Genomic DNA, 26,470 nt, shown 5'->3' on the forward strand with positions numbered 1-26,470 from the left:
AGCATGTACTCTTAGCTGTGTATTTATTATTATGTTTAAACATTTGTTCTGAAAGGCAGAGAACCAAAACACAGTGTTGAATGGTATCTGTGCAAGCTACTCAGCTGAGCTCCACAGGTGCTAGTACCACAAGTACCCTTTGGTACTCTTGGATGCCTAATCGTGATGTGGTTTTGGGCAGTTGGCTGATGCCACTCAACACATTTCACTTGTTATGTACGATAAGCCAAGTTACTTTAAAAATGTGTAATTTAAATAATGTTATTTATTATTACAGGTGAAAATGCATCAAGTAAACAATGGATATTTTTTCAAAGTTGAATTTTATATTGAACAGTGAAATATAAAGGGAGCACTGTGTAGCCACATCTCATTTTAAGCATTTTGGGATTAAATTACTTTTCCCCTCAAAAGGATTACACAGTGAGTGAACGGACCTGATTTTTGCCCATAATAAGAGGATCTCCAGTTTACCTCTGAACTTAATATTGTTGCTGCTTTATGATTAAATCATTCTTTCTCAACCCCCAGTACATTTTATATAGAAAAAAAGTGTGGGTTCTTTTACATGGGAAACTAGAGATACTGGCAAAATACAGTTTGAGGTGGAGATGTGAAAACAACAACACCCAGTTGATAGTGTTCACATTAAGTTCTGCATTTAACCAATAGACCACATTGCCTCCCAGACTCCCAAGCCAAGACAAAAGCTCATTAAATAATGTAGGAGGTCAGACTCAAAGATCAGATCCATCCTACAGTGTTTTTAATGTTTTTATTTGAAATCTAAAACATAAAAGCTGTGCGTCTAACAATTCCTTCAAACGGGAACACACACACAGAGTTGCTGTGTGTAGAGGTGTTTATTCAGCTGTAATCTCAGGGAGGAGTGCTGCAGCTCTCCCTGCTGTTGTGACTGAAGCCACTGAATCCTAGAAGAGAGGAGGCTGTGTTAATGCTTCTGCCTTTACCCTGTGATAAAAAATAATCACTGATACAACAAATACTGTTCTCACAAAACAAGTGCATAAAGACTGTTTAGAAGTAAAGAATTGGGACAGGCTTATTTTGTTTTATTTTGACTGCTCCACCTACTGTGGTAATGGGGGTTGCTTTGTGTTGAGTGATAATCAGGGTTGTACCAGCATCCCGTCATGCATTTTTGCTTTACAATTAAGAACCTGATATACCATCAAGAGCCAGACTGACATATTTAAATCTCTATGTGTGGCAGTGTAGCTCTGATTGCCATCATAACAACCCCTAAAATACACACACACACACACACAGACACACACACAATTTACCTGGCCCAGGTGTTTGTGCAGCTTAAGCTGTGTGCTCCTGGAGAGAGGTGCCACTTTGCTCAGGGTGGTAGAGAGAGTTTGCTCTGGTCGAGGGACCAGCCCAAGGTCTCCTATTCTGTAGTGTGGCAGGAGTCTGGGGACCTTGAGCAGCGTGGAGAGTCTGCAATAAGAAAAAGACATTTCACTCAGGTAATACGCAATACTTCCTTTTCAAATCATCCTAAATAAATAAATAAATAAATAAATAAAAAGACTGTTCTGTTAAGCCTGCCACATTTACATTTTTTTAATGAATTAAAGGGCTGACATCACAGAGTCTTTAAAAGTAGTGAACACGTTTAAATCTTTTTTTGTTTTGTTTTTGTGCTTTGACTGTACTGCACCTGTCTGACCCAGGCTCGGTTCTGTGTTCATGGAGAGATACTGTCTCCTTTTTGAATTCCTTCAGAGCAGGTCCAACTCCTAGTAGAGCGGCACTGTCCAGCAGGGAAAGCAGCTTCTCCATCATCTGCCTCCTGCGTACGTGGGTCTGGATCTCAGGGTCTGCCTCCTTCATAGCAGACGGCGCCTCCTGTAGGATAATACAGGACATGTTACTCAGGCAGCCAAACCAGAGAGAGCTTTAGGTGCAGCAGCAACTGGCAGAGGCATAGTGGGTCCTATTCACAAAACTGAAAGGACTATTTTAAGGGATGTTATTAAAGGACTTTATAAACTTAGACTAATGCACAACAAGCTATTACTGTCACATGTAGCATTCAAATGTACACAGTTACAGCCTACCCTGTAAAATAAAATAAAAAGTTGTACCTATTGTATTTTTTACAGGGATTGTTCTTTCACTTTTTTAACTGCTTTTACAAAATTGACAAAAAAAAAAAAAAAAGATTTAGATTTAACTTTTGTTACTGCGCTGTCTCTGATTGTATATGGTGCAGTGTAGGACTGAGTCATATACTGTCAATGCATCTATAATACTATTTAACAGCAATATATGTATTTTTGTTGTTTATTTTAAGGGATGCAGACCATGTAGTTCTAACAATTCAAGTCTTCACCACAGTCAAAACCCAGGATTCTAAAGACTGAAGTTCATAAAACCCAACTGTCCCCACTCCCTTACGAGCAGAGCCTCCTTGAGAGCGAAGGCTGCCTCTTTGAGGATTCTCTCCAGCTGGCCCCTGCTCTGCCGCTCCGCTATCAGACACCTCTTCAGATCCTCAGCCTCTGCATGCTTCACTCTCTGCTCATCTTTCCTTGAGGCCAGCTCCTGTCTGCAGAAAAACTAAACTGAAGATACAGTACTAATGACAATGAGCCTTTATCATTGTCTACATAAACTCTCAGGGTCAATTGCATCATACCAAATGTAGTCCACTTGAGTGGACTAAAGTTACTACACCTTCTAATCACAATTGCATCGTACCAGAAGTCATCACAGGTGGATCATCTGTTAAATCCGAATGAATAAGATCCTGATTGGATTGCAGCATAGCAAATCAGATTCGTGATGATCCTGTTCAAGTGGATTAACTTAGTACTGTGATAATTCACAACGGCACTAAAAACAATCCTGACCAGTTTACTGTTGAGAAGAAAATACTATCAAGAAAGGCCTCTGACTTGGTCTTGTAGGAAACTCAGTGGCCCGTGGATCCCTATTTTGATGGCTTGCATTTATAGTCAAATAGCTAAGAATCCTCTTAGGCATAAAAAAAGCAGCAGCAGGAAGTTTTGTCAAAAAAGTACCAGGAAATGACAAACAATAAACAGCGAAGAAAGGAGCTCTCTTCAGCCAATCACAACCCCTGTAACATCCCGTACCTATCAACCCCACCAGGTTCTAAAATGCTTGCATTGAAAATCTGCAATCCATTTGAGCACTTCCCTATAGCCTACTTGAATTATAATATCGCTAATCAAGGGTCATTTAAATATCAGGCACTACAATGTTTCTAACGGTAATAAAAAAAGATTAAAAGATGACATGTTTTTCAGTTTAGTTTTTTAAGGTGATATATTTTTAAGATACCATTTTGTTGTGAGGGGCTATTGGTATGGTGTGTTATATGATATCTAACATCACTTTGACTTCAGAGATTGCATGGTTGTGGGGTTGAGAATTGTAAATCTTTCAGTAGACAAATCTGTCTGGTGGAAAGGGCCCTGTGATTGACAGATTAAAAGCATTACATGATAAAGAACTCCTAACCCTAGCTCTTTATAGATTCTTCATGTCCTGACAGGAACATTTCGTGATAACAGCCTCAGCACATTACCTTAGGACCTGCATTTCTTGTTGTAGGGAGGCATGGTCAGACTTCAGCTGGTCATACTCATGTTCCTTTTCCATGTATTCTTGCAGCACATACTGCTGCTCCTTGCACTTCTCTGTCAATATTCTCACCACCTGAAACAGACATCAATAACAGACATGGCTTCAGCTTTCACTAGCTCTGTAACACTATCATTAAAGCCAAATACTGGTGTCAAGTGCTATAGAACAAGAGCAGTAGGTGATCAAGCATGACATTATTTTTTTAAATATAAAATGCATATATTGATGTATGCATTGAAACCTTTTTCAGGAGTTTTTTAAAATTATTTATTTATTTATTTATTTATTTTTTAGAGGCCACACTAGAGCCCTTACGTCTCCTCTAGCTCCCCTAGCTCCCAGGATCCAATCTACCTTCTGATTGCTGAGGCTCCTCCTGGCCAGGTCCTTCTGCCCGTGCTCCAGCACTCCCAGCTGCTGTCTCTGCCGCTCCTCCAGCTCCTTCAGGGCCTGGTTCTCCTGCAGCAGCTCCAGACTCTTACTGGAGCTCTTGCTTAGCTGAACGGTTACAGACACGTTCTCCCGGATCATCCTCTTTGTGGTTTCTGCCATTTGCTTGTCTGAGACCCGGCGGAACTCTGCCGCCACAGCAGCCACACGTACCATCATCTCCTTCTTCAGCCTTCAAAGAGGGTACAGAGCATTTACAACCATCAGCTTATGGACTATAGGATGGAGCCACAATCACAGAGGGGACATGTGTACCTGCAGCTACAACCTGGAGCACACAAACAAACTGGACAGTCAACGCACTAGAGTGCACACAGGGTCATTCAGAACTACACTCAAAAGTGACATTTAGAAATTCTAAAAAGAAAATAAACGTCAAACGTTTCGATTTGAAGTGAACATACAGACCATAATTAAGCAAAGATGGCAATAAAATAAAAACTTTAACTGTGGACTAACATTTCCAGTGTGAATTTGGTTATTGTAAATTTTGTAAGGTTAGCTTTCTTTGAACAGCAAAATGAAACCTACAGGTTTTGCTATCAGAATTGGTTTAATGTAAACTCTGTACATATTGATTGGGTCATAATGAACGCTGGAATAGCCCTAACTCGCTGAAGAAAGGATCAGCATGTGAGGTTCTCATTCCCCCTCACGTAGCACTTTTATACAGCGGTGGTAAATGAGAGTAACCTGTCTCTGTCCACCACTGCCTTCTTCTCCAGGTTAGAGATGGTGGTCTGGTGCTCCTGCCCCTGTTTCTCTAGCTGCTCTTCCATTCTCGTGAGCCGTCCCATCAGCTCTTCCTTCTGCACCCGGAACTCCTCCACAGACGCCAGCTTCCCCGCTGCGGGCACAGAAAACTCTGTGAGGTGTATCCCTGACTATTTTGCCCCCCTAACCTCGAGAGTGCCAAAGCCAATGTGACGATCCCTGTTAAATCTAGGAACCTCCAATGTGACAGTGTCACTGGAAACAGGCGTTGCCTTACCCAGGACCATGTTCTCAGAGGTGAGCTGGTCCTTGCTCTCCTGGAACTCATGTCGGAGCTGTGCCAGCTGATTCTCGCAGGCTTCCTTCTCTGCATCCTTGGCCTGCTGGAGTCCAATGAGACGGTCAGTGAGGTCAGCCAGTTCATCCGCTCGCTGGTCTAGAGAGCGCTTCAAGAAGGACACAATCTCCTTCTTGTCCTTGGTCAAGCGCTCCAATTCAGAGCTAAAGTCCTTCTCCCTGACCTCCAGCTCATCACACTTGTGCTGGTATCTGCAGGGATGAATGCAGGGTAATGGGAGAAGGGCCAGGAAGATGTACACTACAATTCACAGGAATGAACTCTAAAGATAACAGACACTGCATGACTTTGATTCTAACCTACACATCACTATCCAAAGAAAACAAAGACAATATATCATTTTCATGTATAATGTAATACCATGTTTCTTTTTAGTACACCTAGATTAATATCATATTACATTTCAGTCAATCACAATAGATGTTAGAGATGACTTTAACAAAAGAACATGATTGAAATAACAAATACAAGCAGTAACTTTGATATCAATGACACAATAATCCTGTAAATTCATAATACAGTCAACACCTTTTACTATCACTTCAATAAGACTGGTGACAATAAGCACAGTTGACTTGATGAGTATATTCAGAACATTTTCAATATTTTATGCAACTTCTTTGAGTAAATCTCAATTGTATTACTGTTAATTACATGTGAGGAATATTAACCAGTGTGATAATAACAAGATCTTTCCCTCACGGATTTAATTTCTGCCCCCGACATTTCACTGTGGTGCAAATAAGCGCGTTTGACAGTTTTACATGTGCTTACTGCACTTATCGTCACAAAATAAGAACTAGGTCGCAAAGTGATTTCTAAAAGCTGATTTGGGTCACCAGGTACACGGCTTTCAAAAGGTTGAGATTAAATGAGTCGTGCATTCACTTGTTGACGCTTTAAAAATATTAATCAAGTGATTACATTCAGGTTTAAAAAAAATCATTTTGCGAATGTTATTTTGTTGGGTATATCTATGAACTACGGTACTCACCGCCCCCTCCCTTCCCCTTTAAGATGGTGAGACACAATGTGAAGAACACAGGAATAAATAAATACGAGTCCGATTAAAATGTGAGCCTCCTGTGTGTGGTGTAAACTGACCTCTCCAGCCTCTCTTCCAGGTCCCGAATCTGGATCAGGTAGAACTCCTTGTCCAGCTCTGTCAGCGGCTGCTCGATCTTCTTTTCTCCGGCTGCCGTTCCCCCTTTCACCTTCCCCTTATCTTTCTTTTCCCCCTTTTCAGCGCTTTTCCCTTTCTTTTTTGGAGGCATCCTTTATTTCGTTCCCGCCTTCCCAAAGAAACCCAAACTTTTTTTTTTTTGGTGCCAATTTACTTTCTCGGCTAAGCAGCACTATGTTTGGGCAAGGTGCCTGCGAGGTTGCCAGGTCTGACGTCACGTACATAGCAACAAGCCACAAACCATTTAAAGGGGCAGTTTGAACTCTATTGATATTCAAAATAAGCGAGTGAGAAACTCTCTATATACAGAACATTTTATATGATATAGCGTCATGTAAACAGAAGTGATTAAAAAAAATTCGATAGACGAATTGAATGTCCCACTTTACCGAAACAAGTACACATTTAGACTGTTTAAATGTACTAGATAGCCAATACTGTAGTTGAAAAAACGAATACATTGACTACAGCATATACACATTTAAAAATGTATGAAATGTATAAAAACATGCATACATTTCTGGGGCATTAGAAAAAACTGCAGTACGCCGATTATAAATTCATATTCATATAAATATATTCATATTCAATAAAAAAAGAACTTGCTTGGCCCGTACGGGGATCGAACCCGCGACCTTGGCGTTATTAGCACCACGCTCTAACCAACTGAGCTAACCGGCCACACGCGTTGCTTTGCAGTATCACAGAAAATTCTGTTGGGAGAAAATAAACACGGAGCGATTTAGGTCAGTTTTTTGGATGTAAAATAAAAGACCGTCCGGCCCATAATGACATTCTGTGGCATTGCGTATTCATTTACGTTTTGTATACACTTGTTTTATTAAACTAAAAAAAAATCTAGAAGCTAAACCTTCGGTAGTAGCCCGGCTAGCTCAGTCGGTAGAGCATGAGACTCTTAATCTCAGGGTCGTGGGTTCGAGCCCCACGTTGGGCGCATTTCATTTTGGAAAACTAAACTGTAATTAGTAATTAAATTAAATAATACCATTTCAGGTTGAAATAATCTGTTGTAATTGAACAAAGAGACGTGTTAACGCAAGTAGCAGAGTGTAATCTAGGTTAAATCCGTGGTACAATCATATGGAGTATATTTTATGCTAAAATAAATAAATGAATATATTATCGAAATAAATAAATAAATACTGTATATTTATTTATTTATGTATTATACACATCCAGACACTTCATGCAAGATACCTCGACTGCTAGTCTCTGAAAACATTTGACAGAGGCAACAGTCAGTTACACATTGTGGGTGGTAAAATACTTCTATTGATTTCTCAGATAGCTGGAATCGGATTGCTTTCAGTGAACAAACGGAATGGCATGTCTGTGACCCGCTGTGGCCAGCACCATTCACACCTCTCTGCAAGGTCTGTAAGTATTAGCAGGTATGTTTTGTACACATGATAAAGCGTCATGTAAACAGAAGTGATAAAAAAAAAAAATAATAATCGATATTGGAATTGAATGTCCCACTTTACCAAAACATGTACACATTTAGACTGTTTAAATGTACTAGACAGCCTGTTGAAAAACGTATACATTGACTACAGCATATACACATTCTAAAAACATGCATACAATTCTGGGGTATTGGAAAAAACTGCAGTACGCCGATTATAAATTCAAAACAGTATTAGGTACGTAAGTGATTGTATTGTTTTATAGGGCAGAAATTACATTGAAGTAAAACAGAAGTTGCACGTCCTTTATTATTATACTTACTATAAATATTAAAACAGGGACATAAAAATGAACTTGCTTGGCCCGTACGGGGATCGAACCCGCGACCTTGGCGTTATTAGCACCACGCTCTAACCAACTGAGCTAACCGGCCACACGCGTTGCTTTGCAGTATCACAGAAATTACAAGAGGGCAGTATTACGAGCGCTGCGCAGAAGAGAATTCTGTTGGGAGAAAATAAACACGGAGCGATTTAGGTCAGTTTTTTGGATGTAAAATAAAAAATTAAAGTATTACAGATAGCCCAACCAGAAAAGTAATTAAAAAAACACAGAGACAATGAGTTAACCAGGCAAAATAAGCTTTAAATACACAGAAGTGTTGATACAACAGATAATCGTATGAAGAGACAATACCACAGATGCACTTTCAAATTCCTGACGCAAGAGGACATGCGGTCGCAATGGTAAAGTGATGGGCTGCTATCCTAATTAAATAAAATTTGAATTGTAAAAACTAAATTGTAATCGTTCAGTCTCTTGAGCTACCGCAGCAGCCCTGTTCGGTCCTGCCTGGCTGGGGGAGCCCCGGGGCTGTGTCGCGGCGGGGGGCTGAGATGCAGGGAGGTGGCTGTCCTGACCGGGCAGCAGTCTCTGGAATCTCCTGGGACACATCCAGCCACTTCATGCAAGATACCTCGACTGCTGGTCTCCGAAAACATTTGACAGAGGCAACAGTCAGTTACACATTGTGGGTGGTAAGATACTTCTATTGATTTCTCAGATAACTGGAATCGGATCACCATTCACACCTCTCTGCAAGGTCTGTAAGTATTAGTAGGTATGTTTTGTACACAGGATGTTAAATTGCAGTCATTCTTGCTGCAATCACTCCATGCTGTTCATTTGTATTTTCTGGTGTAAGTCTGCGCTTCCAACAGCAGACCACGTTTATGCTTTGGAGTGTTTCCCGTCTTACCCGCTGCTAGAGCTCGTCTCGTGAGGTGGGGCTCTGCAGTCCCGCATTGCTGCTGGAGCCCCTGAGGGTCTTGTGTGAGCCGCGCCAGTCTGTCCGCACAGAGTCATCGTCCCACAGCGTGGAGGTCTCAGTGTCGCTGACCCACTCCGGTTCCCCGGCGTAGTGACAGGGGAACACCAGCAGGGGGTGCGTCGAGAACACCTGCAGGTTCCGGTTTGGGAAATGCTGCTTGTATTCCTCACTGGAATGAATAACGTTATTGGTGAGAAAACCGTCTGATCATATTCATTTCTAACCAGACGGAAGAGCAGGTTGGTTCAGCGTCTGTATGAAATTAAACATCACACGTATCGTAATGTTTTCTTGCTGTTTAGATTCACTTTGTATCCTTTTCTGTTTCAGCCATCACATCCTGGTGTCTTTTTAAAAGCACCCGTGTCCTCAATGGAGCTCTAATAAACATGTCTAATCACTATATAGTACTCAAGAGTGTAACATGTCCTTCCGAAACACTCTACCCCTAGTTTAAAAAAAGTCACTAGGAGGTAATGAGTGAAACAGAAAATTATATACAAAGTACAAAGACAAGAACACATGAGTTCTCCGATAAACACAATGCAAACTATCTTTGATTACATGACCATACTAAGTTGCTCTTTAAGCTTGAAACCTGACATAAAAGCCAGTCTGAAGCTTTACAATTCAAAAGTAAAATTCCAGAATGTCACAGCCAGCCTTTATGGAGCATTGATTTGATTGGTTTGAGCTGTTCATAAAGGTACTGTCGCAGGGTGAAGGTGGGTTAAAGAAGTCAAAGGCACTAGAGGGAGTGGCTCATATGCCCTCACCAAGATGAAGCATGGCTTAAGCATACGGTCTAGTCGTGGTGGCCATCTTGGGAAGGGCGGAAACAGGTGTTACAGGTTGTGCTAATATCAAAGCTGGGTTACGTCTAAGGTGACCATATGGCTCTGTGTTCAGTGGGACAGTTCAGGCTTTACAACTCATAACCCAGTGTATTCAGGTATATTTTACCTGTCAACTCAATGCATTCTGGTACTAAATTATAATTGTAAATAGTGTGTGTGTGTGAGAGAGAGATTCACCAGCAGCAAAAAAAAACAAATACAGAGTATTTCACTAAAACTTTGGATTTGTGTTGTTGTTGTTTCCATCACACACCCTTCCCCTTCACAGCCACCCTCTAGGAGGTAGCTGATTGGCTGACTGCCTTGCCATGTGTTATTATAAGACATAAAGGCAATAGTGGCAAAATACACAAAAAGAGTCCAGAGTAACCAAGTAATTTAGCAGTTTTCCCATACTTTTCTTGTGGTTATGCAATATATTTGCCATAGTTTCCCATGCTTTGCAATGCTTCTTATCATGCTTTATCATACTTCTCTGGGCTTTATAATGCATGCCTGTGCTTTACAATGCTTTCTTTCTGGTTGATTACACGTTGCTAGGCTTACTGCAGGTCACTTTTATTATGGCAGACACATGCACAGATGTGAGAAAGAGGGGGCGGGAAACAAAAATAAGAAGGGATAGGGAGGGGGAAGGGACCATTGCACAGCAGCAAGAGAGGAGAGAGCTGCAGCACTGCTCCTTTAATTGCTTCCAGAACAACTCTCAGAATATCTGAAACAGTCCCAGCTCAGCGATCAATGCCAACACAGGCAGGGAATTCCACAACCAGATGGAAAACATACAGGACTGTTATTCATTTCCTAAAGACAAATCAAGTTTATGAAGGCAAAATATATTAGCTCCAGTGTCAGGGCTCTCAAACACTTTTCACCTCAATACAACAATGAGGAACAAGCCGGGCTTCTTTCCAGAGCCAGAATGTTGGATTTGGAGTGTGCAGACACTCACATTGTTACTAACTCCCTTTAGCATTCTTTAAGCTTTTATTTTATTTTTATTAAAGTGGAATTAAACCTCTTTAAAAATATGTAGCTACACAACACAAAACAAAGCTTCCCCTGTTTGCCCTACATAAGTATTGACTACCAATCTATGACAAACTCACAGTGTGATTTTATATAGAACCTGTCGTGATCAAACCAACTGAACAGTATCAGTGTTTTTTTTGTATTATCTTATTATCTTTTACTGTTTGATATAAAATAATTCTGATTTCCCTGCCTGATTTCTATAGAAATGTGTCACACTCCCATTGTGCAGTGAATTGTGGAATTGTAGTCCCAGGCAAGGTTTAACCTCTGATCAAACAAATACATCTCCCAGCATACAACACCAGTAGAGAATCAGAGTGATTAGCTCTTACGTAGCTTTTTATCTTCATCTTGCTAGGACAGGCAGAGCTCAAGGGGGATGGTCTCAGTACCATTATCTCTCACCTTTCTAACAATCTTTAAATGACAGAGTTAGCGCTTATGTGTACAGGACCCATTGTTTTCAGTGGTAGTATCTAGATTAGCTGTTTAGATCAGACCCACCAATGTCTGCACAGGGTGCCAAGTATATTCTTTGGAGCTCTAGAGAACCTATGAGATTTAAACTCTTCTGTTTCAAACCACTGAATTAAATCCAATCTCTGGCTCTCCTTTCGGAATCTTTTCTGTCTGGTTCTGGCAGGATATAGCCATAATTTTTTTTGCTGCAGAGGTTTGTTATTAGATCAGCATCTAAGCATCTACAGTGGGTCTGAAGCCAGCTTCTAGCTCTCAGTACATTACAGTGGAAAATGACTCTGATTTCAGAATTCTCTGCTAAGCCTATTAGTGGCAAGGCTTCTTTAACAGTAGTACACTTCTTTATACTTTAAATATCATTTTATAAATTAATCAAAGTTCAAATCTAGCTTACATCAAAATGAGGAGGAATCATTTGTTAAACATTTATATTTGTTTCTAAGCATTTAAATCACTGTCAAATAAATGCACGGGAGGCTTCTCATGACAGCTTTGTTGATTCCCAATGTGTTCAAGGTTAATGGTTTAAAAGCAGCCTGCAGTCCTGAGCTGGAAGAATGTCAAACAGACCTGTCTGGAATGTAGAGGCTTTGTGTTCATTCTGAAAGGAAGGTGGAGGCGATTCTCTCAAACACACTGGAGATGTGACAGATGGACTCAATACAACCTGGCACTTGAGTTTACGGCCAGGTCTTAATGGCTGGTGAAAACAAACTGACAAAGACTACAATATCAGCATTAAGGGGACTATATGGTTTGGTATGTAATGCATGTAGTTTGTAAAACGTAAAAGTAACATGCATAACCACGTCAACACATTAACTCTCATTCGCATATGTAATGTGGAATACGCATTTGAGTATTCCACATTATGGAGCAAGCATTTGCGTATTCCATATTATGTATCATGCATTTGCGTATTCCACATTATATCCCCATATAAAGACTAGAAGAGAGTTTATAAAATCCATCCCCATATGAGGCTGCCATGCATGAAGGGTTAAACAATACTGTAGCGCAGCAGCTGCCTAGGTCAGCATGTGAGACCCCACAGGGAAGCTTGCTTGATTAGCAATACATTCGACAATGTAAATAAGCCACAGGGACAGCTGTTTACAATGTAACCCATATCAGGTCTCCTGTCTCTAAATTTGACATTTCTTTATAGGAATATCAGCCCGTCCCTGATTCTGGGTGCATTACGCTCGCTGGGCAGATGTTTTCTTGGCTCTAGATTCCTAGCTCACTGCCAATGAGAAAGATTAGCACACTAACTTCTGGCTTGTGTGGAGTTTACAGCAAGGGGTGTACACTCCACTGCTAAGATAATTTAGGTTATATTAGTCTCAAAACAGTTTCAGTTTAAAATAATCTTTTATGAGTTATTTACTTTGCAAACACAAATATACATGCATGTTTCTTAACTCTAATATAACAAATAATAATAACAATAATTGATTCATAATTGATAAATAAAGTGAAATATTTGCCAACAGTCACCAGCTCTCTTTCTACTCTGGGTTTAAGAACAAAAGTGTTTCTACACACTTAGATTTGACTTGTGTGTCCCACTGGCAACTCCCATTAGCGTGACCAACCCAATATTAAATGAGTACAAAGCTCTGGTGTTGATTTTTGATGCCCTCAAGTAGCACAAACACATTATAATGCTGATTAGTCTGGGCAATGATCCATGGGCACAGCGTCCGGCCCCTGTAGATTCCTACAGTTCAATGTGGGGGTGCACTTACTTGGGGTGTTTGTCGTACATGAGGGGCAGGAACTCATCGATGGGTACCATCTTGGAGAGCGGCTCTGCGTTGAGAAGTTTCGTTGCGCCCTGCAGTGAGATCACGTAGGACAGGGTCCAGTAGGAGTAGCCCGCCTCCACCAGGTTCCGTACGTTCTCCACTGGCTGTTCCTTAGTGGGGTTCACCTGCTTCCGACCCAGGTATCTGTGTGCCAGTGGAACACCCGCCCAGTTAAAGCAGCGGAGCTGCAAACACACTGCCAACCCCTCGCCCCACTGCTCTGCGGAACCCTTGGGCGCTTGAGCCAGTGGCCAAAACTGTCACCAAAAGATGCGTTCATTGCTTCTGAAATGAATCAAAGCACTTGGTGCTAACAAAATATTTCCAGTAACTTTTCCCTGATATATACTGACATCATTTCGTAGGTATCAGATTTTCCTATTTGAAAAGCACACACATTATTGTAAAAGTGAATTTTTTAGGCAATTTCTTTGAAGCTGTTAGTGAAAATAAAACTCTCCTTGCAGATACTTCAGTGCTATGCTTCCTACCAGCTTAAATGACATTGAATAAAAGCATCTAGATTTTAAGAAAAACATATATTTTAAAATATGCTCAGGAAGTAATTGTCTAAAAAACATGAAGAATTCAGAATTGTTTTTCCTACAAGGTCTCAAACTACAAGAAGCAACTCTGTACTTTGAAGACAAAAAGCAGCATTAATAGAGACTCACATGAGGTCCCAGTCTAGCTCCACAAGGTCAATCTCCTCCATCAGCCTCAACAGCCTCTTCTTGAAGTTGCCTTGGAAACGGACGTCGTCCTCAAACACCACGGCCCGTTCCAGCTGTAGGTCCACCATCTGAGGAGACAGGAAACGAGATAATACTTCCTGCCATACAGGACCCTGGAGGACCTACAGTGCTCACTTCGGGTGCGTGCTTAAACTCAACCTGGAATAGCAACGCCACTAGAAATCATTCCTACTCTCAACGATGACGGCTGTTGAATTTCAGTGCTGGCTCAACATTGACTCATAACTCTAGGAGCTGGGGAGCTCAACCACGGCATCCACAACAAGCAGAACACTGCCTGTAACAACGCTTTCTACTGTATAGAAATGTATTTGAAAGATACAGATCACGAGGGACAGCCTATTTTCAGTCACAACACATAAAGTACAGTTATTTTTTAATGCATTTAAAATCTCATAGTCTATCTTCATTCAACAAAGCATTCCTGACTGTTCGAATTACCTTTCAGTGCTGTTTCTGTTGACTCAACGTTGAACACAAAGATTGAGTTAGGCATGCAGCCTTTTCTACCATTGATTCATATTTTATACAATCACCCGCTGGTTTATCAAAGCATGACTAGTGAAAATCAAAGAGGCAGGCCACTTATTTCTTACTTGCTAGTAGACATTTTAAACAGATTTGTAAATAAGGGCCATAAGTGTGAACAAAAAAAAAAAGTTTTTAAATATACCAAATATAAACCTTGCACTGCTGTTGTATTAAACATGTTATTATGAATAAATGCTGTTTCCAGAATCTGTCTCTCTTGTGGTTTGCTATGAATCATTTCTTTTGTCAACAAACCACAAGTGATGGACTCAAGCTGCAAACATCTTGCATTAACTGCTGTGTGAGAGCTGTAGAAATGCTGAAATTACCTGAAATGGGACGAGCCTCCAGTGTCCCACGTGTTCACCCTAAAGGGGAACTACCATGTTTCCATTTCCCTTACTGTGCTATGGTGTTTGCAATCATTGTGAGGCAGGTCTACACAAACACAGCTAATAAAACCAGTGATGGTACAGAACAGAGGCAGGTCTACACAAACACAGCTAATAAAACCAGTGATGGTACAGAACAGAGGCAGGTCTACAAAACACAGTGGGAAACAGCTAATAAAACAAAAGTTACTCTGGTTATACACACTGTGGCCGCGTCTTCATTAATACTCAAAGGTCGTTTCACAAACACTGTTGCCTGTCACAAACAATCAGTCCTGCCTCATAAGCCCCGGGAGGGGGACAGTGTGTCAGTGCCTCTCTTTTTAAAGCGAGATGCTCCACTAGAATACGCCCATCGGCTCTGGTCAGAGACCTGCAGCCGACCAATCCCCAGCTGCCGTTCCCTGAGAAGCCAGTGACAGTACGGAGTCTAAAATATACAGTCCAAGGCAGAATCTTCTAGACAAGTTCACATGCAGGTCATGACAGGTAAAAAAAAAAAGCTTCGTAATAACACAATATTGGATCAAAAGGTAGCAGAACGGCTCAAAATAAATGCAAACATCGCAAAAAGACAAAGAACATTTGAACAAAAAGACACTGTTCTTTGTTCACTCTGTGAACAAAGATCTCCTGCTGTAACTGCAGTGGCAGGATCATGAATTCACAAAAACATGTGTAGCACTGCACACTTGAATAAACAGAGATAGAGGCAGTCTGCTGCTGTCTGGAAATCACTGAGATGCAGGCTGTTTCGTTTCACATAAAAGTGAAGGGAGGATGATTCGAGCTCAGTTCTGTATCCCAGGGGGTTGGAGCTACGCTGACTTACCTCCTTCCAGATGTTGTAGTGGCTGAGGAAGCAGCCCACCTCCCCCTTAGTGAGGGTCCGGCCTGAGAAGGGGTCATAGTACCCAGGAAGCAGGTCCACCCCCAGCTGCTTAATATCACTGCTATTCAGAGCTCTGGAGGGGAGGGAGAGAGAGACAGTGAGAGAGGCAGTGAGGCTCTGCTTTCACCCAATTTAAATCACCCAATTTAAAAGGCATGTCACATGCAGACAAGCTAAAAGAATTGAATCTATTCAGTCTTGAACAATCTGATTTAAAAGTTCAAAATTCTAAAAGGTATTGACAATGTTGACCCGAGGGACTTTTTCGACCTAAAAAAAGAAACAAGGACCAGGGGTCACAAATGGAGATTAGATAAAGAGGTATTCAGAACAGAAAATAGGAGGCACTTTTTTACACAGAGAATTGTGAGGGTCTGAAACCAACTCCGCAGCAATGTTGTTGAAGCTGACACCCTGGGATCCTTCAAGACGCTGCTTGACGAGATTCTGGGATCAATAAGCTACTAACAACCAAACGAGCAAGATGGGCCGAATGGCCTCCTCTCGTTTCTAAACTTCCTTATGTTCTTATGTACTCTATTCTTATTTTTTCAATCTGTATCAAATCCTATGCAGGCCCACTTGTTCAATTTAGCTCATTTAAATTGTTCCTATGCCGCATCAATTTTTGAAAGTGAGCACCATCTTAAACAGCTTCCCTGTTCAGAATGTTGTTTAGCACCCTGAGATGTGATAAATACTAAAGATGACATCGTTTAGAAATGGCGCTAACACAGGATTTGATGGAAACAATAAGAATGTGGCAATAGTTAATTTCTGCACAAATACCCTATGCAGATTGTTATTTCCATGCAGAATTCCCAAAATATTTGCCCTTTTATCCCAGGACTTTGCCAAATACACAAATGTAATTTTCTATATCGTAAAGTGGTAACTGAAATTACCAAAAACAAATGACTGAAAGAAAGAGTTTACCCTCCGTCCACTGCGTCCATCACTTTAACGTCGATGTCCTGCTCATAGAGTGACCTCACCATTCTGTCCCTGCGGTCCGGCCGCCTGCGCAGGTTAATCAGGTACACCTGCCAGGAGACAGGGGGCGCAGTCAACAAGGAGAGGGAAACCCACCCATCCACACACATCCAGAATACTGGAACCATGTTGCAAAAAACAACACTGCACCCTAGTGCCATGACTACGATATACACAAGGGGGCACTGTCTCTAATGCCCTGACTGGGTTATACACCAGGGGGCACTGTCTCTAATGCCCTGACTGGGTTATACACCAGGGGGGACTGTCTCTAATGCCCTGACTGGGTTATACACTAGACCGAGTCCCTGATGATTGTTTTTCTACAGTAGGGGGCCATGTCCCATAGGCAGCTCTTACCTCATCAAATCCCATCTTGTCTGGGTGACGAGGAGGCAGGAAAACATGCTCGGAGGGGTACATGGGTGGTCCATCAACTGCAGGAACAAACAAAATGAATCAGTGTTGTGATGTCAAAAGTTTCTTATTCTGCCTTGTGAAAGATACAACAATATCTTATTTAAGAATGTTTGTGAGTCTGACTGACTGAGGGTTAAGGAATTAAACTAACAGTGAACTCTCTCATTTCCAAATTCTGAATCTAACAATGCCTCATGGTGAGTTTTTGAAGGTAGGTAATGGTACCTAAAACCCTGGGCACCTCTCCGTTACAACTGTACCCACACCCATCCTTGATCTGTTTTTCCTGCTGAATTTTCAACTGGTTAACATCGGACTGGAACTGATGCCTTTCATTTTGTTGTCTGTATATAGATTTGCAACGAGGACAGTCATTTTTGTAACATTATTAAGCTTTAAAAATATATATTTTTTTATAAAAAAACCTTTCCTGAGAAACAACAAACAAATAAAAGCCCACCAGAGAGAACAGAGAAGATTCCTACACAGACAGGTTCTGAAGCAGGTAAGGAAGAGACCCCACTCACTCATGGCCTCCAGCTGCAGGTGTACGAAGTTGCCCCGATCGTCCTCGTTGGTTTGGTGTGGCTTCGCCGGCACGTTCAGGTAGCCGTAGCGCTGCTTGTTACACAGGTACATCTGCACACCTGGGGAACAACACAGCTCTGTCAGAATCACACTTACAGTCCCTGTGTGGGGCTTGTGAATGAACATAGAGGGACAATACATAACACAGCACTGTCAGAATCACACTCACAGTCTCTGTGTGGGGCTTGTGAATGAAGATAAGAGACAATACATGACACAGCACTGTCAGAATCACACTCACAGTCTCAGTGTGGGGCTTGTGAATGAACATAGAGGGACAATACATGACACAGCACTGTCAGAATCACACTCACAGTCTGTGTGGGGCTTGTGAATGAAGATAAGAGACAATACACGACAAAGCACTGTCAGAATCACACTCACAGTCTCAGTGTGGGGCTTGTGAATGAAGAGAAGAGACAGTACACGACACAGCACTGTCAGAATCACACTCACAGTCTCTGCGTGGGGCTTGTGAATGAACAAAGAGGGACACTACACAATACTGGCTCACTTGTGACCTGAGCTGGACTCAAACTTTCAGACAGTAGCCACAGGTTTCAGTTTCCATAGTTTTTTTAAATGTATTTATTAGGTTCTCTCTCCAGCTGTAGCCAGTGTCTCCCTCGCTTTCTGCTGTGTGAAACCTCCCATATGAATAACTAGACAATATATTCCATTGTAATAATAAATTACACAACTATAGTATACAAAACTATAGATACTGTAGCCTTAAAATGTAAATGAGTGAACAATGTTGGTGCCACTTATGAACCTTGATATCTTGCCCAGAAGGTAATATTTCTTATTGGAGTTTATTTATCTTCTGTATGGAAAAATCAACTTTAAACTCAAATTCAAGATATTTTCTTGGCAGACCCTTATACAAGCTACCACAACAATATTGTAGTATACATTTGGAGTTTCCTGTAATACTTATAGTTTTGTGTCTGGTTAACCAGACTTAACAAACCTTTACAAACTGGACTGCGATTCACTGTGCTTATATAAGTACTATCATTTTACTTTGCTTTGCTACACTTTGTTGCCATGGTACCTGAGACGCGGCAGGAGAAGGCGAAGGCGATGATGTCATCGAAGGGCCAGGAGTAGTCAGGGTGGGGAGGGTGGAAGGCCAGCTTCTTAACCCCTTCCTTGCGCAAGTCCAGCAGGAAGGTGGAGTGCACCATGGGAACGGGATAGCAGCCGCGGCGATGCCGGTGTCTGGTAGGGAAGTACTCTGCTGTGCGACGGTAATAACCCTGCACATCCAGACACACAAACAGACAGAAGGGTCATTTTACAGCAAAGACCACAGAACACCATAGTGGGATCCAATTATATTTTATACCTGTTATCAAAGTTTGGCTTAACATGTTGCTTATAGGGGAGGCATACTGTACAACTGAAGTTTCATGAAAGAAACAATTTTAGAAAATACTTTTCTTAACAAAATTTTAAATATATTGCAATGCCAAATCGCACATAAATGCAATTTTGCAGTAGCAGATTTGAAATGTTGCTTCTTACGCTGTAGAGGTGGTTGGGCAATAAGGCCGGGGTCGCTAGGTGGAGTGCAGACGGGTTACCTGAGGAGTGATGCCACACCAGTAGTTGGAGTAGGCGGTCTGAGAGTCGAGCATGGGTGCCATCACAGACTTGTTCTCAGCGATCATCAGACTCAGGGTCTGCGGGTTCGTCAGGATGTTGTCTGTGTCAACATACTGAGAGGAGGGAGGGAGGGAGAGGGGGGAGAGGGGAAAGCACCTTGCAGTCAGGGAATTGGTGGTTCATTTAAAAGTGCACTTGAATAGCAATTTCTACCTTTTGTTTAGCTTTTTTATATTAACTACTTTGTGTTCATTGTAGACTTTTGATTACCAGCATATTTATTGATGTTACTTGATTTCATTTGCTCGCTATTTTTTGGGCCCTCGTTCTAAAAATGGTCACCCTCAAGCGTTGATCAAGTCTGTCTATCTGTCTGTCACACTGAACATGGACACAACACTGCATCAATCTTCACCAAACGTTTATCACACACTCCTACAGTTTATACAAATATGGATACACTTTTAGGTACCTCGATTATGCATGGACTAGTTATATTGATCAAGATGAAAACTCTAATCACTAAATTGACAGCAGATTAAATCAAATGAGCAATCAAACAATGTAGGACAATCTGATCTGAACGGCTATATGATAATGAATTGCCAAAGACCTGTCTGAATTCTATAGAGCAATGAGTACTTATACAGTAAATGCAACTGCTCATCTTACTCAAGGGGTTTCACTAGACGTATCCTGCTGCAGTGCTTACCATGATGTAATCAGCCCACTGTTTCTTGGCGTAGTTGAGTGCTGCCTGTTTGAGTTTCATGAGGTACTCATATCTGCCGTTGGTCCAGTGCTTGGGCCCCATCTCTCCTGGGTAGGACCTGCACACACATAGCTACATTACAACAGGCTCTAATCTGGCTCTAACACTGCTCCGATATGTACAGGGCAGCTGGATTGTTTAAGCATTAATGTCCAGTGCAGTGGTCAATACCTGATAAACTGAACAAATGTTTGTGCATGAGTGCATAAATGTGTTACTAGATGATACTTTGGTCAGGATTGCTTAGGCTGCTTGAAATGTATGTTGTGTTAAAAGCGAGTTCAAGATTCTCACTAGAGGACGTCGACTGTAGCACAGTGAGCACTCTACTGTGAACCTGATTGGCTAAGACGATTCAAGAGTTTAAAAACAACTTGTAATTTAATTAGGTTTACTTCAGGTGCCCTGCACTCTAAACTAGAAAGACACTCAGGGTGTTTCCAACAAACCCGTACAGTTCCTTATTAACTGTAACCTAGCAACTAGCAGAGGTTCTTGTTGATTGGTTGACTTCTGAAAAATAACCATTTAAGACTAATGATGAATGTCTCATTTAAACAAGCGACAAATTTACAAGCTGAAAAACTGAGGAAGTACTCTGTTTACCCATTGAATATTACCTTACTGGTAACCCATAATAAAACTGTCAATCCTTCACAAGTATTTAATTCAACTAACTTTTCCACAGTTCACCAGAGGCAGCTTGGAGAATACTGTCATGACTTCAATCATACACAAAACAAAAAGCACCTATACTTACAGAGACCTAGTCTAGAATCTTTATGCTAAGCGATCCCTAAGCAGTCAAGTAAAATCAGTATCTCTCTAGTTGAGAAGCTAACTTCTGGTCTGGACTCACGTGGGCTGGTCCATGGGTCTCCACTCCACGTTGTGATAGTATATCTGCATGACTGTCAGCCATTCCCTCAAGATTGCCGTGGTGTTGTCAATGTTGTGATCTGTCGCCGCCCTGGTAGAGTGGATTGAGAGATACAGTGCAATGGATTTATGGAACCTCCTTTGCAGCGGCAGGGGATCTGCAAACTCATACAGGGTCCACTCACATGAGTGCCTCATTATAACAAAATGTTATACGAAGGAAAACACCTTTTAAAAACACAGCTTTCTTTAACTACTTTACACTTCCTGAGCTATAGCTGAACTTGAGGTTATTTATAACCTACTGCTGGAGGCAACAGCAAGGACATGCCTGTTTCGCCCACAGGTTGACTGAGGGGGTAAAGTTTCAAATGAGGGGAGGAGCCCCGTGTCTTATGCTACAAAACTATGGAAAACAGTAAACAGTAAACAGACAGGGAGTTCTATCTTAGTGGAAAATCAAGCAGCGTTAAGGGAGACTGCAGATTTAATGAATGTCCTGTATTAATTAAGACAATGCACTAATGCAATTCTACTACAGAGCTTTGAGTAGATTTTAAGAAAGTCATGGCTAGAGCAGGGAGTCGGTCGGTCAACCTCACATTTGTAGTCAATGTGTTCAAACAACAGGCTGCCTGGGAGGTTTTTAATCTGGGCGTATGCAGAGTAGTGACATCACTGGATCTGAGTGCATGCATGGAGTTTCAGGTTTCTACCACAAACAGTTTAGCTGTGGCCAGAGGGCAGTGTAGTCCAGACACAGAATGTGGGTACATGCACAGAGCCCACTTATATTAGGAGTCAAATGCCTCGGACCATACATAGCCTAGTCCCACAGTTCCATTCTATAATGTCACAGAGTCAGGTAGTTCTATGTTTCTGTCTGCCACTGGGCCTGAGTTAAACAATATGTGTTTGGCAATGAGTAAATCAGATGGTGTAGGTTTGGCACATTTCATAATTCAGCCTCATGCATGTGCCTATTGTACTGCAGGGGGTTGAGATACTGTACACATACTCAACACTTTAGAAAATACTTATTTTTACATTTTGAAAAATTATGTTAACTCACTGAATTTTCTCAAAGTTGAGAAGTATTTAATTGAAAGTCAAATACAAAAATATGTTTTTTTTTTGTTTTGTTTTTTTTTTACTGATTTGTATACTAGTCAGAGTGGCAATGATTGAGCCAATGAGAAAGCTGCACATTAGGCTGTGTAGCCAATCAGTAAAAGTACAAGGATGAGTTTTGCCTGAGAGACAACGGGCCATACTCACAAAAAGTTTTGTTGAATTTCTTAAAAAAAAATTAAAAATATTAATTAAATGAGGCTTGCAGATCATGATATGTTTTAACAGTTTTAGATATGATTAGAAATGCACATTTTAACCTCAGTTAAAACATAGTCAGTTAAAGGGCAATGTGTGAACATGCTGATGCAGAGAGTCTGTATGCAGTGGCAGCTGGGCAACTGTTGTAAGAATGCGTAATCTTTAATAGAATCCTACACTAATGTAAGTGTGAAGTGACTTACTTTATCTGGTATGTAAAGAGGAGTGACTTCACTACAGGGAACCTTTTTATTAAGGCCAGTCATGGGACGAACACATATTTTGAAATGTTCTAATTCTATGTCTTAGATGTAATAGATTTTTTAAACCTGTATAAAAACGGACATCATGTATTCAGTGGGTTTGTTTAATAAAATGTTTGTTTATAGCAGGTCGAATTAGAGATCTAGCTTAACACATGTCTTTATGCTTGGGACAGCAGATGGTGGCTTTAATACTCAACATAGGGACGACTTCCCATTGCTCTCAATAGGAGTAAATCGGGACTGTATAAAAGTGGCCTTCACTGTCAGGTGGTGTTTGTAATGAGGAGTGAAGCAAGGTTTCAGTGCATATACCTGTCACTAGGGATATTAAATCAATAGAAATACCGCACGGGCTTTCTCAGTCAACCCTGCATTCTCTGGAACCTTGCCTACACTAACAAACGTGTACAAAAGACACAAGCATGCCGCCTGGCACAGTTTACACAGCGAGTCTATATTAGCAGTAATGAATCTCACTATGTATAATGATAGTGTGCGATATTATAAGAGTCGCTGCTAGTGTTGTTTTGAACAATTAATTCAAGGTAAAACGCATGTAACTCTTTGCCTGTGTGTGCATATTCTACCTAACAAACATTCACTGCGATATTACTGCTAGGAACTTCGTGTGTAAATTGTAACTTTGTAATGCAGTACAACTTCAGTGCCTAGCAGAATTCCAGCTACTGTAGGTACAGAAACACTGGCCTACCCAACTGGTACTGTATATAAAACCAGTGTACATACACTCATCTATAGGTTACTGTAGGTTACATGAAAATCAATATACGGCTATTCTCATACTCGGTTCTGCAAAATGTTGCAGTATTTTGTTTTGTAAAACTGCAGCTATTCAGTTGTTGGGCCAGGGCATAAATTCACATACGTACACAAACCACATGAGATCTGCCCGCTTGGTGTATAGCATACAGCATTTAATGCATCTGCACTTTCAGCTTTCTCATACCGCTGAATAGAAATGAGTCTGTTCTAACACTGCATGACTCAGAGAAGCCCACTTACCACACGGATATTCTGTCTTTCGGGTAGTCGAGTCTCTCTATCGCTCCCAGATAAAACGGCAGGGAATGAGCCGCGTTCCGCGCAATGATGGCCAGCACCACCGTCGGTTTCTGTATGGTAGATTCCTGAGGTTGCTTCTCTTCGGAAAAATACCCCCGAAGTCCTGAAAATGCCCCCAAAAAGACGTACAAAAACACAGGCAACATGATCCCAAAATCCGTGTCAAGGTTTTTTCTCTGTTGGAAAAAACTAATTCGCTTAAGTTATACGCGTCAGCATTTAGAAAAAACAAAAAACTTTTGCTAAACTTTGATAACACACCTCTCTCTCTCTCTCTCTCTCTCTCTCTCTCTCTCTCTCTGTCGTTACAAGGAGGAGTTAGTCGTGTGCTGTATTGGTATTGAATTACAGTATGTGGGTTATATATTTTGAGGGTCTTGCGTTTTGTTTTATTCCAGAGTGTCTTTGTAACTTTAATTGTTTTTTAGACACACCCAACCAGACTGCGGAATGGGTTGCTGTGATGAAGAACACGAAGCAACACGTCAGACTGCAGAGAAAAAAGTCACTGTGGAACACACTTCAAATTGTACATTATACTGCTAGAACTAAACGTTATAAATGATGCACACTTAAGTCCCGTTATAAAAAGAGTACCATAGCAAAAGACAGCATCACAAAGTGTAATACGGCCCTTTGAAAGCATTGTAAAGCAGAGGTGAGCCTTATGAAGCCCAGAGAGATATGGTAATGCATATTTAAAAAAAAAAGTCAAACCATGGAAACTGTGTAAAAATATAAATACATTTTTTAAATGTGTACATTCAGATATAATTTATAAATCTTAAAATATTTAGCAACTTTTCAACATTTAAATGCTAAATCTTTATTTAAACATAAATACGGGTATATATAGCTGTAAGCAAATAAATCTGAATTTCTGAACTTAAATAATTAACTAAATCTTAAATCTCGAAAAAAATTATTTAACATGTAGCTAAATATTTAACTAAATCTTTAAAAAAAGGCGACTGTCCAGGAGAACTCATTGAGATGCACAGTATTGTAACATTTATTTTCAAGAGCTTCCAGTATCTCACGGAGGAACTGTCTTCCAAACGGAAGCAGATCTAAACACTATTAATTCTGCTGATCTCAACCCCCACCCCACCCCCTCAGGGCTGATTTATTGATTGTTTATTAACATCACTTATATAACAAAAACACAACAGAGATTAAGAGACTGCTATTAGAATATACTAAGAACTCTTTGGAGTGTTGTATAACAAGCTGTGTTAAGAGCATCGTGTCCAGTGTGTAGCACACCGGCGCTGGCTGCTTTAGCAGACTGTCAGGGGTCAAACACAGTTGATGCAGCAGGGATGAGGCAAGCCTCTCTGGGTGGGAAGCTCCCTGTAATATTTGAACAATGCATACTGAACCAGCTGGAACTTGGATTTTCCACCCCCCAAGGCTAGCAAGATGTGTTGTTAAGAAACACATAGCAGAGTGCAGGTGTCAATGCTGTGAATAAGCAGATCACCCAGAACCCTGTCATTCATACACAGGTCATAATAAAACCCTGATAAAGTGTCAGACACTGAGCCTTTAATAGCTCAGATAAACTGGGATAATGAGCTACATTCATGGGATGGGGGGATACTTTTTGTAAATAATGCCCATAGATATTGTTTGCTGGTCAGGAGCGGTGACTTATGCAGTTCAAACATCTTAACTAGTAGGATCATTTAGAGAGCTTCCATGTTCCAAAGCCAGTGTGACACAGTAAATAAGGATGGCAATAGCAGTGCTAGTAGTAACAAGCATCACCCCTGTGTCAATACAATTTACTTTTTCAAAAATGGTGTTTGTGTGTAAATCAATATGGCCGGCTGACTCTTTTCTTTAAAAACCTTTCAAACTCTTCGGTCAAATGCAAAACTAGCTTATAACTCCTTACAGAATGCATATAGGTTAATGGTTACTATGGAACACAGATAGGAACCCATATATATCTCTATCCGAAAATCACTTTGATCGTGACCCTCTGACCCCTCTTTAAGGTTAAATGTAAAACTAGCTTTTATAACCCCTTACAGTGTGTTTACTATGGTGTTTAAAATATTGTGAGGTAATGAACTAATGCTGTATTTTGAGTTAAAACTGCTCCATAAAACTGATCTGTTGCTGACGCTTGTGCTGCAATGCTAAAGCTTGCCATAATTTCCAACTGGTACTGAGCTATAGGACTTCCAAACTAAGGAATTTGGCTTATCGGTGTTACTATGGTGACCAGACCATTCCATTCATTTATCATTCTGAAGTCCCTATTCCTCCCTGTTCTAAATGTTAAAAATCCCTTAACTTCTGTTACATTTGCAGGTGCTATAAAACTATACCAAAGTTAAACTTTGTAACTACTCTCATGGTCCTACAAGTCAGTCCCAGAGGCAGATGGAAACGTGGTATTGCTGAGAGTGAGTTGGAGAGTGCAGCTAAGAAGAAAGAAGAGTGCAGCTAAGAAGAAAGAAGAGTGCAGTAAGAAGAAAGAAGAGTGCAGTAAGAAGCTTTGACAGATAGTAAAGAGATGTGCCTGAAATGCAGTTAAAAACAAAGTAAATCAATGCTTTTGACATAATCCTGCAGATGTGGCTGCATTGTGGAGGTGTGATCCTATAAGAAGACATGCGGAAGCTGCAGTCCAGAACAGTGGGCAAGCCTGAAT

The 26,470-nt window shown here is 40.9% G+C and overlaps 1 protein-coding gene and 3 non-coding genes across 6 annotated transcripts; 1 reads left to right on the forward strand and 3 right to left on the reverse strand.

Annotated features, from left to right (window-relative positions):
* Positions 1-840: 840 nt before the first annotated feature.
* On the reverse strand, positions 841-24,207 carry LOC121307057 (probable inactive glycosyltransferase 25 family member 3). 3 transcript variants are annotated; one of them, XM_041239149.1, is made up of 19 exons: positions 23,746-24,207; positions 21,105-21,215; positions 20,186-20,303; positions 19,452-19,586; positions 18,920-19,124; positions 17,802-17,921; positions 17,215-17,291; positions 16,798-16,904; positions 15,802-15,934; positions 13,966-14,093; positions 13,232-13,435; positions 5,087-5,358; positions 4,789-4,942; positions 4,000-4,267; positions 3,587-3,717; positions 2,431-2,581; positions 1,691-1,878; positions 1,308-1,467; positions 841-932 (listed from the first exon to the last, which is right to left on the reverse strand). In XM_041239149.1, exons 1-19 carry the CDS (start codon positions 23,949-23,951, stop codon positions 864-866), a joined length of 2,937 nt encoding a protein of 978 aa, XP_041095083.1. In that variant the 5' UTR covers positions 23,952-24,207; the 3' UTR covers positions 841-863. The 3 variants fall into 3 exon arrangements, with proteins under 3 accessions (XP_041095083.1, XP_041095085.1, XP_041095084.1); XM_041239151.1 differs by lacking the exons at positions 841-932; positions 1,308-1,467; positions 1,691-1,878; ... (3 more) ...; positions 4,789-4,942; positions 5,087-5,358 and adding exons at positions 8,403-8,762; positions 9,037-9,277 and having other exon boundaries at positions 23,746-24,078; XM_041239150.1 differs by lacking the exons at positions 841-932; positions 1,308-1,467; positions 1,691-1,878; ... (3 more) ...; positions 4,789-4,942; positions 5,087-5,358 and adding exons at positions 8,403-8,769; positions 9,037-9,277 and having other exon boundaries at positions 23,746-24,077.
* On the reverse strand, positions 6,958-7,031 carry trnai-aau. The gene has a single exon. It is a non-coding gene; the product is annotated as a tRNA-Ile (tRNA).
* trnak-cuu lies at positions 7,233-7,305 on the forward strand. Its single transcript has one exon. It is a non-coding gene; the product is annotated as a tRNA-Lys (tRNA).
* Positions 8,138-8,211, reverse strand: trnai-aau. Its single transcript has one exon. It is a non-coding gene; the product is annotated as a tRNA-Ile (tRNA).
* Positions 24,208-26,470: the final 2,263 nt, after the last annotated feature.

This window comes from Polyodon spathula, chromosome 52 (genome assembly GCF_017654505.1).
Source record: "Polyodon spathula isolate WHYD16114869_AA chromosome 52, ASM1765450v1, whole genome shotgun sequence".
In the NCBI taxonomy this organism is placed as follows: domain Eukaryota; kingdom Metazoa; phylum Chordata; class Actinopteri; order Acipenseriformes; family Polyodontidae; genus Polyodon; species Polyodon spathula.